Source organism: Lethenteron reissneri, chromosome 21 (assembly GCF_015708825.2).
Source record: "Lethenteron reissneri isolate LAM-NWPU_2019-01 chromosome 21, ASM1570882v1, whole genome shotgun sequence".
Lineage (NCBI taxonomy): Eukaryota > Metazoa > Chordata > Hyperoartia > Petromyzontiformes > Petromyzontidae > Lethenteron > Lethenteron reissneri.
Genome location: NC_083799.1, coordinates 3,857,938 through 3,873,238, shown reverse-complemented (window position 1 = coordinate 3,873,238; position 15,301 = coordinate 3,857,938). Strand labels below are relative to the sequence as shown.

At 51.2% G+C, this 15,301-nt stretch overlaps 1 protein-coding gene across 1 annotated transcript in view; it reads right to left on the bottom strand.

The window, feature by feature from the left end:
* Positions 1-12,054, bottom strand: part of LOC133345074 (fibronectin-like) — a 76,532-nt gene extending 64,478 nt beyond the window's left edge. The window contains 8 exon segments of the mRNA XM_061555524.1: positions 327-506; positions 866-1,045; positions 1,638-1,964; positions 2,264-2,464; positions 2,818-3,003; positions 4,913-5,038; positions 10,100-10,721; positions 11,986-12,054. Of these exon segments, the coding sequence (XP_061411508.1) occupies positions 327-506; positions 866-1,045; positions 1,638-1,964; positions 2,264-2,464; positions 2,818-3,003; positions 4,913-5,038; positions 10,100-10,655 (1,756 nt within the window). The 5' untranslated portion in view covers positions 10,656-10,721; positions 11,986-12,054.
* Positions 12,055-15,301: the final 3,247 nt, after the last annotated feature.

Below are 15,301 nucleotides of genomic sequence, written 5' to 3'. Positions count from 1 at the left end.
ATGGTCTAAAGTCTTTAGTGGAAATTCCTCTTATCTATGGCAGGGAGTAAGCATTCTATATAACAATCAATGATGGGACTCACTTCAACCCTGTAGAGATAACGAAGATGGGGTTAAACTGGCCAAAATTTTAACTCAAGAATATATGGGTGACGGCCTTGCTGCCAATATGCCAGACTCAGCAATGGGAGATCAGCTACAACGCGCTGAGACAACTTTCACAGATGAAAGAGCTGCACCATGCACAGTCTGTCAGAAAGCACAATGATCCTCGGACGGACGGATGGACGGACAGACAGACGTCGTGCTGTCATGCGCAGACTCACCAAGCATGGGGCAGAAGCCGTACTTGCCATCGCCGTCGAAGTCTGCCGTGGTGGAGCACCAGAGCTCGCCATCGTCGCGCCCAACCGCCGTGCACTCGCTGTAGACGCGGCCTCCGAACGAGAAGGGCAGCGCGCAGAGTGCCCCGTGCGAGTTCCCTCCCTGCGAGGGCACCAGCATCTCTGCGTGCGCAACCGCGGAATGCAAACGCCATCATCACCATCGTCATCACCGCCGTTGTAAACATCATCATCACAATCATCCTCGCCATTTGCTTTCCAACTATGAATCTTCACATGTTCACTTATTCACTTTGTGTGTGGTCTTTCTAACGCCAATAGACAACAGATGGGTGCCATTGTGAAGATGATGGTGACGTAATTATATTTCACCATCATGATAAGTAACAGAGGTGGAGGATGATGTTGATGATGATCATGGTATGAAGAATAAAAACATTTGTATCAAAGTGACGATGAGTAATTGAGCCAGAGTTGGATGACAACAACGATGATGAAGATGATGGTGGAGAGTCTGGTACCCATTTCGTCCACGCAGTACGTGTATTTGCTGTCACGGTCGAAGTTGCTCGTGGTGCCGCACCACTGGCGCCCGTCAGTGCGGCCCCGTGCCGTGCAGCCCCACAGCGCCATCCCCTCGAACACGAAGGGGAACACGCAGGGATCCCCGTCGGCGTTCCCTCCTCGCGTATGCGCCACTCCTGCATCCGCAGCACCGCCCATCAGCTCAGACTCGCGCTCATACGGCCTCACGTCCAAGGACGATACAGAAACCTGCTGGGAAGCCCTCACAGCTGATCGATCATGGCTGATAACGACGGTGGTTCACGCGCTGCGAACCTCGTGAGTTTGTTCTAGATTTGAGGTTATCGTGACTGCAAGGATCCATACTCTTTGGTTCTTTTGGTAAAGTCACGTAGGTGAAAAAAATTGAAACAAATCACGACGTTTCGATTGCAACACAAGCAATCATCATCAGGTGTGACAACCACAGCAAGAAAAACTCGTGAGTCTGATTCCCGGTCATGGCTAATAGCCGTAGCGAGTCATTATCATCCTGTATATAACAGGCCTTCCCACCTAGGTCGATTCAGTCTGAGAAAGTGCAGTGTGCAAACATCGGCAATGGGGAGACAAAGGCGTGTTGCTGGCCATACCGTTGGCATTCGCCGAACCATCGCAGCTGCTCGCTGACATCCCTTGCCTCAACAATCTACAACGCTAACCGGGGACGGAGCGTTCATGAGTGCTCACACTGTGGATGCGTGTGCACGTGCGTCTCACTGTGTATACCTAGTGGAACACACTTGGCCTCGCCTCCCGCGGAGCAGCTGCAGATCTCGCGGTGCTGACCCTGGGCTCGCGTCCAGCGCTGGCCGCTCACGAACTCCACGCCACGGCCGAGGCGACACCGCGTGCGCCTGTCCGCACCGCCGCCCGCTTGGTCCCTGGTGACCACCTTGCGGACCCTGCCCGTGTCCGAACCCTCGGCTCCAGACTCCGCGGCCGCCTCCGGCACCGCCTCACTCCCACTGGTCGCGCGCGGTGAGGCAGCAGGACCCTCGGTGCCCACTCCCTCCTCTACCTCATCGCTCGTCACACCTCCTCCTGGAGCATTCACTGTGGTCGGGGATATTAATGATGTCATCGGCATCAATTCATTATCGTGATGATTATGATGATGATAATCACGGCAATGATGATAATTATGATCATCCCACAGTTCCATATATGTCATCATTATGATCATCTGCCAGTTCCATTGCACATCATCTGTTCACCATTTGTATACACAAGACAAGACGAGTTCCGCAATTTGTGCACACGCTCGGCGAACGCATTCTATCCTCGTCCCTGAACCATCAAAGCCGATCGTACTGCGGCCCCCTTTATCACGTTTCTTTGACTCTACCGCGCACCTTGCTGCTTGCGGCCCTGGGGATTCCCCAGGGTGGTCCGGGTCTGGTCCGGGTCTGTGCCAGGAGCTTTGCGCACGCACGTCCACTGGCCCTGCTCGTTCCCCCCACACGTGCAGAGGAGCGGCACCCCGGCCGCGTCGCGCTTCTGCCAGCGCTCCCCGGCGCGGTACGAGCGGCGAGTCGCAGCGTCGTTGCAGCGATCTGTGCAGCAGCAGGAACGGCCTCGTCAGCAGTGGCAGCAGCAACAGCGGTGGTAACAGCAGCTGCACCTCCGATTAGCACGTTTGGCAACGTACGGTGTGAAAGAAGTTCAATGTACTGTACATACAGCAGCAGTGGTGGCACATTCGGCGCTGAACTTTGTCAACGCACGGCAAAGTCGCATTGTTTATTGTTGCCATGGCAAATAACTGTGTTAGGCAAACAAACAAACAAACGTGCATACATACGTACAAACACACGAATGGACCGAGTGCCCGCAGAAAAAAAGATTTGACGGCAAAAGCAAAACTGTCGGTGCGCGGTGGCGATGTCGGTGAAACGGCGAATCTCACTGCGGGAGCTGCAGTGGATGTTGCCTTTGGAGATGCACCGGCAGTCGAGCAGCATCCACCCACGGTGGGGCCTCTCCCACGCCTGGCCCACGGAGAACCAGCGCGAGAGCGCCGTGTCGCGGCATGCGTCGCCCTCCGAGCTGCCCGCGCCTCCTCCGTGGCTGCCCTTGCCTGCCTGGGTGTCCTCTGAGTGCACACGTACGAGGGGGCGGGGGGGGGGGGACGCGGGAGGTCACCGAGCTGGACTGCCCCTCAGCATGGCAGCCAAACACCACGACTATGAAAAACGACGGTGTTGCTGCTGACCAGTTTTCCTTTGGCCTCAGTGATTGCCGTGTTAATGGGCACGAGATAACCACGAATGGGAGAAAGGGGGTCAAAAGGTGGCGTTAACGGATGGAGTTGGGGTTAGGGACATGGTTGGGGTTAGGGATGGGGTTCGGAAGAGGTTTGGGGTTAGCGTTACCGATTAAGGGTGCCAGCACTGTTTCATCGTAGTATAGTATTTTCATTACATTGTACAACTGTAATACTGCACTTTGGATTCAGGGTTAGTGGTTAATTTGAGACGAATAACCTCTAATGCAGCAAGGTCAGCTGCAGAGGTAAGTACATCGAGCGGGTTGCCGACCTACGTGTGTATATTTGTGTTATCCCATCGTTTGATTAGGATTTGTCCAGATGCTAAGAGGTTTCTTCCCACATGCTAAAATAGTCAATCTTAAATTCACCAAACATGTCCGATCAGGACGTTCCTGAAGGAGAGTCTTGAGGATGTCTTGAGTAAATAATGATAAAGGGGTGCACAACGCCAATGAAAATGGAGAAAAATTAATATATCTAAAGCCCCGAATTTTGACACTACGCGGTAGCCAACAGGAGTTCACGTCCTGGCCAATGTTTATTTTCCCGGGGTGGGGGGGGGGGTAACGGGCCACCGTAGAAGTGTATTTTGGAGGAAATCCTAGACTGGTGTAATAAAATCCATGAAGGCATTGATTTTAAATCACGTGGAGAAGGTGCTGCTCGGCGTGCTCTTCCGAGCATGCTCATAAACCCATAAAACCCCGGCTATCACTACTGCCGGTTCTGCTTCTGCTGCCCGTTCCAGTCCACTGACAACCACTCCTCATCACCGATGCCAATAAATACAAATCTGCGGAAGCCCCCGAAAATGTTCTTACAATTAAAGTCTCATGATTTGTTGATTTTAAAAAAGCTAAATAAATATAAGCGTAAAGAATTTGGGTGATTGGTTGTATTTCCATTTCAATACTTTGATTTATGTTCTTGAAAAAAATCGAAATGTATCCGCAGACTTTCATTGCTCATCATTGTTCACAGGTTCCACCTCCATCATTCTGACGTGAAAAAGTCTCACTGATCCGCAAGGCATGTTTTTTTTTTCCAGAATATTACTGGTCAAACTGTCCGACCGCTTTATTGAAATATTTTTTCCACAGAATAAATGGAAGTTTATCAAACCTACACATGCGTGGGGATAAACCCCAATCTCCACACACAGCCTGTCAGAAACCAACTTGCTATGCACACTCTTATATGCACCTCATTGCCCTGCGTTTACGTTTCTTACTCCAACAGTAGCCTCCATCTCTGCATGATCTACCAACCCCACTTCCACCACTATCTTAATTACATCTCTCGGAGTCCCAGCCTACACCACCTGGTATTCCCCGACAGCCTCCCATCTAGATACCAGACTCAAAATCTGCCTTTACTTCTTAGATCTAACAAGATTGGCTGCACTCTGAGTAATTTGTTCTTGAACAGGGCTTAATTTATCACTGAATATTTTCTGGGTCACTGGAACTCTGAAAGAAGGTAGGCAGCACGTGACTGGCAGCCACAAGCATAGTGAGATTTGTACTGGGCGTGGTGTGCCGGGCGCGGAAATATTTCCGGCTCGTCGACCCCAAACAAACCCGTCTCAACGTTAATCCCTAACCCTTAGGCACCTACACCGCGCATCCCGCCGCAGGATGTTGCAAATGACGAGTGTTGGGTGGGAGCCGAGGATGACCCGTGCTGAGTGTGCAACCGGGATATGGATGGGGGTGGGGAGGGGGGTTCTGACCCGAGCGGAGCGCCCTGCAGTGAACGCGCCGACCGCCCAGGCAGGTGCACTCGAGACGCTTGCCCTGGAACACGCGCTCCCAGCGCTCGCGTGGGGCCCACCACCTGGCCGCGTCCAGGCAGCCCCCTGTGCGTCGACACGCGGCGCAGCACACGCCCGCAACAATTTCAAACTCGCACACAACGACGGCGGCGACGACGGCCAACATTCGCGACACGGTGCTCGTGCCAGCGCGGGTGCACTTTGAGGTCGCGTCATAGATTATCGCGAAGGCGCAGGTGTTACGTGCTGGCTGACTGAGACGGCTGGTAGATAAACCACCACCACCCTGCTCCCCTCACTGTGCCACCTCGTCCGCTGCGAATTCCTGTTGCACGTCCACGCGCGCCTGACCAAATGACGCACACGCAGGCTTCTCGAACGGTTACGCGTACTACGAAGATCACCCGTGTCGCCTTTAACAGACTGTTTGAGCAAGTGCTGCTAGCGAGCACCTATGAAGGCCGACACGCCACAGGAAGGAAGGTGGCTAACACAGGACCCGGCTGTCCGTGTCTCCCCACCGCACCAAGTACACATCGAAATCTGAGTCGACCTAAGGGGTGCCCAGGACCGATTCAAATATGTGCCTCAGTTTTACTGGTCGTGAGCCGTAATCGAACTCGCAGTCCGCTAACCACTGTGCCACACACAAATACAGTAGATGCACAAAGAACAGAACCGAACATCCTTATTCACATGCCCCCTTGACCAAAGCAGTTGCACTCGTGACGCATTTATCTCTGGAGAAATTGGCAAATTATGAATATTAATATCTCAACGCACAGGCAAACCCGCACTAACCATACACTAGCATTAAGTATTTATCAGTCAACTTAACCGCTTTGCATCCCTCCGGACGTGAGTTATGGAAGCGATGGATTATGAGGCACGTCTGTTTGCCTATTTACGTGTCAAGATCGACTGCATCGGGGAGTCGAAACGGGTTGCTGGTGAATCGGGGGTCAGTGAAACGCGATGCACGCTCCACGGCCATCCAAGTGATCGCACCCTCTGGGAGTGGAGGGCCCCTGCTCGGCCACGGCTCCACTAATTAGATCGACGCAACGCACGCGGGCCGTGGGAATGCAGAATGCAGAATCTCCGAGGTCACTGGGGCAAGCCCATAGAGTAAGTGAGCCTTTGCGACGTCGCAGCGAGTTTTGAAGTCGCCTAAAGGGGATACGCGTGCTATTGTAGTACAGAGTTAGACTGATGGCCTTAAAGTAAGTTGTCTTATGGTTGTTGTTGTTGTTGTTTGACTTGCATCCCACTGGGATTTTTGCACACAGCGTTGGTGCTTTTTCTGCAATATTTTGCTGTTTTTTCTTGGATTTTTTGTTTGCACTTAGTCACATAGTCACTTTAAGATGTTTTTTTGTTCATGTTTTTGTCTTTTGTTTGTTGCGGTTGCACCCGATTCAAGAGCCGAATGGCTCACAGAGCTATACCTAATAAATGAACTTGAACTTTAAATAATGGCGTTGTACATGTACGTATTATTTAACAATGGAGTAGATTTGCATTAAGATGTTAACATACCCGATTCGTCATGCGTGTCAATGTTCATCTGTGTTTATTCTACATCGTTAATTGATGCCTTGCATTGTTATTGAAATTATTACATTTTACTCATGTATTACCCGTATAACGAACCATCGATCGTAATTGATCGTGATGATCACGGTACACGTGATCGAATCCCGCATGTACGAGTCGATTCATGTCTTGCATGTAATTTAATGGGCTCACCTTAAACCGATTGCCCCTAGAGGTCGCGACATTCCAAATAAATAGCAAACATTTAATCTATTTTTAAATACAATCAAACATCAATGGATTACAAGCGGGTGCTCTTGACAGCTCTAGCAATGTACGCACGTCTTGTAAAATGCGTTGGTCTCATTGGGCTCTAAGCTGGCTACATGAAGACTGCGAATTGTTCCAAATATTAGTTGGCCACTGTTAAAACATAAACATTGCAGCCTCGATGTGAATTCAAGAGCGACTGATGTAAAACATGCACGCCTGCGCGCAGATGCTCCACTCCACTGCAGTATTCATCTCCAGCGCCACAGGCCAGACATCCCCGGAGGCACGGTGCCAGGGACACCGGGGGCACACGTGCCGTGTTCCCACGGCCATTAGCGAGGGTGCTGGTCCAGCGCCGGCATGGATCCAGTGTCCCAGCCCACGGCGGCTGAGCTGGTCCCGCACGGGCCCCCTCTACTGAGCGGTGGTTCCCCATGCACATACTTCTCACGCTGCTCCCATCGAGGCCCTGCGCGCTCCAGGGCCACAACTTGTATTCACATTCTTTGGGTCTTTCGGAAAAGTCACGTAGAAAAAAAATTTACCCGTAAAAACAAAGTTTTTCACTATAAATCCTTTATATGCGTGGCGGCTAGAGTCCTCTCGTCCTCTGGCTTGAGATGGCTGCCACCTATGGGTCAGATGATTGCCTGCCACCATTAAGCAATTGGTAATTAAATATAATTTATTTTTTCCTAAAAAGTGTAAAATTTAGGATTCTTTTTTCACGCAAATAAATTGTCACGCACAACGAGTCTGTGTGCAAAATGTCAGCTCGATTGGATCACGGGAAGTGGGTTAAAAAACGACCGAAAAATTTGCACGGTCGTAAGCGCGCAAGCAAGCAAGCAAGTGAACTTAATATAAAGGATTTAATAACAAAAAAAACTACGAAGTTTCGATCGCAACACAAGCGGTCGTCATCAGGAAAAGGGGGTTCGCTTCTAAAGGCAAACCATTGAGAAAGGTTTGAAATGGGCGTAGCCCAAATGTCAGCAGCATGGGCGGGGCAGCTAATGTTAACGTAGGTGATGGGCAGCCACAACTCTATTCACACCCTCCCCCTCCCAACCGCCCCCGACCCCCCACCGCTACCCCTGCCCCGTGCACCGCCCGTCATCCCTGACAAACGTTCTTTAAACCCTAAAAAATTATGGCGTCAGAATATTCGAGGAATACATTCGGCCCGATTTTATTTTTCTCCGTGGGGCCATGCGAGCCCCCTAATTCGCAGCTGCCTAGTCCCTAGCCACGAAGTCCCACGCGTTTGGCGGCTCCACGTTGGAGCCATCAATTCGTGCTCCACGTCTGGCTCCATAAAGCCTCTCACAATAGAACCACGCATCCGCCCGGGCTCGAGCTCCTTTGGGCTTACAACTCGACCCGCGCGGCGACGCCACGAGCCACAAGCCGGTGAGATGTTAATGCTGATATGGACATCTGCTGCCCACGTGGCACGATCTCAAGGCGATCGCGACCTCGCCTTGAGGTGAACGGAAGAGTTTCTCGTGTGGAGCGCATCTGGGCCGGATGCAAAGTCATACGCGACCGACTCAGTTCTGTGCCAGTTCCGCGTGATTCCTTCTTTCACGGCTTTATGAGTGTCCACGCATGAAGTGCCCCTCTTAACACTGTACACATGAGGCCTTATGGGTTTTGATACACGGTATAAATGTTGATAAATGTCTGCAAAACGTATTGGATTGCGTGGAGACAATGAACTCACATGGTTACATTAAAATCTATTTTGTGCATCCTAGCTTTGTCGTTTCAAGTACATTTGAGGCTGAACTATTGTCCGAGGTGAATGCATAACTCACGAGGTTCAGAATTTCCCCGTCAGAGCAATGCGCCAGCACCACTGAGAGCATGTGCTCAGATCCGGGTTCAGTCGCTTCATGTTAAACAAGGTCCTCAGGTCTAGCGAGGTGATGGTGATCGTCTCTTGCCTGTCACAACCAATGGCTGCAGAGAAAAATCTAAAGTTTTCATTTGTTTTCACGCTTCATCTGGCTCTGATAATGAATTAACCATTGCGAGGAGACGGACACTGCATCGCGCGCTTTCAGATGCTTTCAGATGCGCTTCTGCGGCCGTCTGGAATGCTCTTGCCTCCGATATTAGGAAGCCACTGTAACTATGCACTGTAACTATGCACTTTTAAATCTAGATTGAAAACAGAATTTTTAGATCGGATTTTTGTTCATTTTTATTACGTCCTTCCCCCGTACTTCCGTTCAACACGGTTGGCTAACGTACGGTGCAAAAGAAGATCAACATAGGGACGTACTGTACATACATACACGACGAACACTCTTTGCAGAGGATACTAGAAGGATCGTTTCTCGAATGGATAAAGAGGCCGACTGAAGTAACCCGAGAAGCAAGTACATGACATCATCCTCCGGGACTCTGCTCTGACACAACAAGGCGGTGATGCACTACTCGCTGCGAGCGTTGCGAACGGAGCGCACGTGGCGTCACGCCAAGAACACACTTGAAATAAAGTTGGGGAATAAGACAAACATGTTTTGCTCACCACTTAGGTTGCGTGAACGCTGACCTTCCGCTCACGCTGACTCGGGTGTCTGACTGGTACAGTCCTATACCAGAGAGTCTACACTCGCAAGTACTACAACATCACGCACTATAGAGTGCTGTGGCAGTGTGCGCTATAGAGACGTCTAGAACAGAGCGCGTCGCACGGGCACACGTGTCGTGCACGCCCGCAAAATAATGCGCGCATTCGTTGAAGCCTCCCTGTGTCGTAATTCTGGGATTTAACGGGGATCTTCGCGGCCTCGGACACGGACACATGCGGACGAGTTCACAGTTGAACCCACCTGTGGAGATGGAGCGCCGCATACATCATCAGTACACAATTGCATTACTCTCATGATGCGCATGGCAATGTGTTCAAGAGCTCAACGCTAATGTAAAGGTCTGCTCGGTACGAGAGGGCTTCAGAAGAGTTCGTTCGTGCAGTTTTGCGATTCGTCCTCCGTTGAAGCAGCGCAAACTACAGCGGTGTATGATATGGCCCATACTATACGGTCCAGTAATCACGGTGATAGCCGAATGCAACTTGGTGATTATAAATGGCGATGGTTATTCAACCAATACGATGAAACTGATTGTGACGAGTCAGCCAATAATGATTACAATTCAACTGGCGATGATCCAGCTGATGATGCTTCAGCTGATGCCGCAGAGGGTGAATCGATTGACAACAATTAACATTGAACAAATTGATGTAATAAATAATGCTGACTCAATGACAAAACAAGACAATCGTCATCATCCACACGCTCAACAGCACGGATGCGCTCTCGTTACCCGAGCTGGAATCTGGCTCGGTCGTGGCGGCGCGGCTCTCTGTCGGGGTGAAGCGACGCTGCGCGCTCCTCGCTCGGTGGGAGGGACTCGGCGATCCTCCGGCTCCTCCGGCTCCTCCTCCCTCTCCTCTGAGCGAAGTCTTCCCTCGAGACTCCCTGAGCCGAGCCCTGGCCACTCTGGAGAGCACAGCGCCGAGCGCTCGCGATTCGGCCGACGCTAAGGGTCTCTTCACGGTCTTCCCATCGTGCCGACCCAGTGACTCTGCTGCTGCTGACGACGACGACGTTGATGCCCGTGGCCATAGTCCGTGTCGAAGCGGCTCGTCCGATAGTTGCCTCCGCGCGCTTTGTGCCCCGGGCACCACCCGCGAGCTGGTTTGAGCGCCGAGCCTCGCGGCGTGAAGGGAGCTGAGTCTGGGAGAGCGCATGGGGTGCAGCAGGGCTTGGCGCGCACCGGGAGGAGGCGGCGGCGGGGCCGCGGCGACAATCATCATCCCGGCCAGGGCGAGCGCTGAGCAGAAGAGGGGCAGCGTCTCCCGGAGCACGAGTCGCAGCATCTTCGTCTCGCGCCTTCGTCCTCGCCGCTCTCTCGCGATCTTCTCACGCCCGCGACTCCGAGACCTCTGTGCGCACGACGATTCGCACGGTTGGCTTCGTGCGGTGCGAAAGAAATTTAACTGACACGCATCTCCGTGGAAAATCGATGCCAGTGATCTTTTGCGTCGGGCCTTTAAAGTACGGTACTATAACAGGTATATAAAATGATTAACGCGATCCGATACTAAACCACGTCAGCAGAGATATTATCTCAAACGAGCTGGTGCGTGCCTGGGTCGCAATACTCAAGTCAAGTTCATTTGTTTAACTGGGTGAGAACTCCAATTCAAAAGACCCCAGCTTCGTCTCGTTTGCAAGTGACCTGGATCAACGCGACTTAGCCGCCAGTACAGTTCCTCTATCTGGACAGAGGGGGAGGGTAGCGGTGGCGAAGTGGCGTGCTATGAACACCTGGCAACTCGAGTTAGATTCCCGGCCACGTGTAACATCCGCGGTGAGTGGTATCTGAGCCATCAACTCGCACTGACCGCCAGTGGGGTGAAGTATGGTCAACGCAATCAACCCAAATGAAAGACATACAGCAGGACTGTATACATGTGTATAATTCCTCTATCGGGTATCTTCTATACTCGTTTAGTTCCATCTCTCTGATGGTCCCCTCGATATGACGTAGTTTTCTCTAGTATAGGTCCCTCTAATTAGGAATCAGTTGTAAATATAACGCGAATACTACTGGAAATGTACGGTGAAAGTTTTATATATATATAAATCTTCATCCAAGGCACGCAAGTCAGGTTTTTCATTTACACGGCAATGTGGCACTGGCAGAGCCATTCCGCAGCCAATTGTCGTCATGTACAGGTTTGATTAATTCCCTGTCTGACGATGAAGCTTGCCCAATCGCGCCAGATAAAATTGGGATTCATTTCACGTCTTAATTAACTGCAGGAGACACGAGTAACCAACTAAAGTGGGTCAAATGGAAATCATTCTGAAGGGCGGCTTATCTACTTACAAAAAATACAAACCATTACCACATTATCATCCAAATATTAAGGGGCAACAATGAAAAATAAATCACCCAGCACGAAAGACGCCGATTCGTAGGGCCCCCAATTCAACCACAATCCCACATATGGCCCTGATCACCAGTCCGTACCAATGACCTAAAATTTTCGTGCGGGATGCTTTGTAATTAAACTTAAAAAAATCCGCATAGAACCATGCGCCAGCGCACACACAAACGCTTATTTTATAATAATAATTATTATTAAACAATCGCAACTCAGCCTGAGAACAATGAAACATTCGGACAAAACGGTAACTCACCCGGAGGAACAGGCGACTGCGCGCATTGAACAAACGCCCGACTTCTCAACCCCGTGTCCCCTCCTCCTCGGGGCGAGGGGAGGCGGTCAGACGCGCTCATCACGGCGTCGCGTTATTTCGAGCGAGCAAAGCTGATGCGGGGGAGGGAGGGCCCCCTCCTTACTATGGGGTGGGGGTGGGGGGCTATGGAGCGGGTGGAGAGAGCGTGTGTTTGAGATGGAGGGGGAGATGGAGAGGAGAGGCTCGGGGAGAGTTAAGCAAGGAGCCACCCTGAACTGTGGCCTCGAGATGCACACTTCTTGGAATGGAACAATGGCTTTGTCCGGACGTGCGTGTACCACTTTTAACTTTTTAATTCTTTGAGATTATATCTCGCACGGTGTTTTGTTGTCTGTTTGGACGTTGTCAACCAAGTGACCGTTTCTTCGCATCCATACAGCGTTCAACCCCCACACTGCAAGTCACAACTATTATATTTATTCGCAATGATCTACATTATAATTCCCTCCCATCATCTATTTTCAGAAGTTGCCATTATAATATTGTTCAAATAAAGAAACGTACAAACTCTTGGTCCATTATCGAGTGCTGTTTGTTGCTGCCCGCCTTAAAATTTGGGAATTTAGTTTTGTGCTCAGCAACCATATTATTATGATCAAAGAATCTCCAACGATGAACTCGTGGTGTCCCAGGGCACCACTGGCGACTTGAGGAGGCAAGTAGAGGGAGGAAGGAAAGGAAATAGGCGCGTGGAGGCGTGGAGGAAGAGGTGGGAGCTGGAGGCGTCCCTGTAAAACCTTCAAGGTCGACCCGCCCTCTCATCCACGAGGAGGAGTACACTATTATTAGCAGAGACACAGATGATCCACGCACCCACTTCCCGCCACGTCTCGTTCACCTCTCTCTCTGCTCCACCCGAAACCATCCACTCCTCCCGTGAGGCGTATTTGCCGTGTGGACATTAGTGTACGCCAAGTGTTAGAGCAGTGTGGTCACAGTTATCTTGCGCTACCCAACCGCACCCCAGCAGCATTTACGCGGCAGGAAAATTGTGCACTGGTGTGCGTAGGGTTTATGGGTATGTGGATGAGCGATTGTGTAGGCATGTGTGTAGGTGTTTGAGTTGGTGTTTGGTCACGGGGGGAGGTGGGGCGGTTATAATTGTGTGGTTGTTTGAATGGGTACGATGTGCTTGCATGTTGGTGCTGTGAACCATCGGTTGGCGACTCGCTGGATAGGCAGCGTTTTAGGTGGCACCTGGCAAAGCCCCCCACCTCTGAAGCACTTTGACGAACTGCCGAGACGGCCAGCGCTGCTGACCGGATTGCTGCAGCTCGGTTGCCATGCAGTGTCGAAAAAGCAGCCGTAAACACAACCCCTGGACACCCCCGCCTGTGGACCGTGTCAGCCTTGCAAAATATTTTCCACAAAATAAAAAAAATAAAAACTGTGCAGATTCCTAGTTTTGTACGTATTCGTTTACTCCGCACTGCCGAGGCACAGAGACTCAGGCAGCAGAACTCACTCCGGCCTCCGCTTAGCTCGCACGAGAACAAGCGCAAGACATTCTTTTAAACTGATTATTAGGCTTTCAAACATCAAGCCCTCCCCCCTCGCACATCGTTGCACCGCGCTAAGATTCCGTGAGTTTTGTCCGTGGATGCGAGCCTTCTGACGTCTTGATAGCGATGCCTCGTGCTTTACACGTGCCTGGCAGCTATGTGAGTTTCCTGGGCAAACAAGTAGGTCAGCGGTGGTGCCCTGCCGCAGCAGCAGCAGCCATCGTAATCCGCAGCTTGACTGCGTGGAGCGCTCTTTCCAAGTAGACGCGCCAATTTCGCAATGTGTTGAAAAAAAAACAGCTGTCCTCCAGCATGGCGTCGTGTGCGTGTACACGCACAGTATCGCCAAACCCGAAGGGTACCGTATGTACGTTGAACTTCTTTCGCACCGCACGTAGCCAACCGGTGCTAATCGGAGGTGCGGCTGGACGCGCCGTTTGCCCTGCGCGTTGCGACAATTGCAGTGAGCCGGTGCTGAGAAAATAATTGTGCTGTCAAAATTAAGGGGGTGGGGGGCACACTTTCACGCCGTGACTCACGGGAGAGAATAAGTGATGGCCATAACCTGAGAAGGAAGGATGACCATCACTGCCTCCAAACATGATCTCAATACAAGGCCCGTGCCAAAGCGGACTTGGCGCGAGGACTCTGGTGCAGCCCACGGACAGGAAATTAGATCAGGAAAAACCACAGCGTGATCAGTGTAGCGAGTTTCCCCTGCATCTGGGATTCCCCAGGTCCACGATGAATGTAGGGGCCTGTGCCAGCACTTGACCAGTGACCGTGTTCACCACTCACTTCGTCACGGCGTCTGACGGAGGCAGAAAAAAAGAAGGGAAAAAAAAGCCACTCCTTTAATTGTTTTGGCATTTTCAAGTCCGACACAGGTGGGAATTCTGCTAATTTGCTACTTTCCATTGAAGCAACAAATGGAAAGGGAAATCAAGTCGTGTGTGGTGTAGAGTCAGCAGGTACCATTCTAAACGATTGCCCTCGCTGCCAAGTTTGTTATGGGATCACTGCTCGAGCGTACGTGAGCGTATTAAACAAGGCAATAATAACACTGGGCGGCGGGTGATTAACAAGCTCTGCTAATAGACCAACGGACGGCGGGAACCGCATTGGTAAGGATTTCATTGAAATGAAAATAAACTTACATTTTTAACAGGTGTTCAAGTTTTTTTTATATAAATATCAATAAAACTGGACTGACACCAACAAGTTCGCGAGCCTCAACAATAGCGCCTTGCTAATGAGGGCCAGATGTGGAAGATATGCCCCTGCATGTCTCCTTGCAAAGGGCTGACATTATATGTGTACATTTACAACTGCAGTGATTGCATTGATCTTGCGTAAGCACGATAGATTCGCTCAAAGACGATGCTTGCATGAGGTACGTCAGTGATTCGCATGTGCCATTGAGGGTAGATTGGTACTCTTAAGAAAATGAAATATGATAAACGATCAGATCAGCCATGATCCATTCACTCCGAATGAAAGCCTCAGCCCAGGGCTCACAATCCTCCATAATATAGGTTTTACTGGTAGGAACCTCCTGGTTACACCAGCCCACAGGGGATTATTGTGTCCGTCCGTCCGTCGTGCATCAAAAAATGGGAGGGGTGGGGCTGGGTGGAGGGGGGAGGGTGGGGAGGGGCTGGGTGGTGAGGGTGGAGAGGGGCTTGGTGGGGAGGGTGGGGATGGGTGGGGAGGGTGGGGCTGGGTGGGGGTGGGAGGGGTGGGGCTGGGTGGGT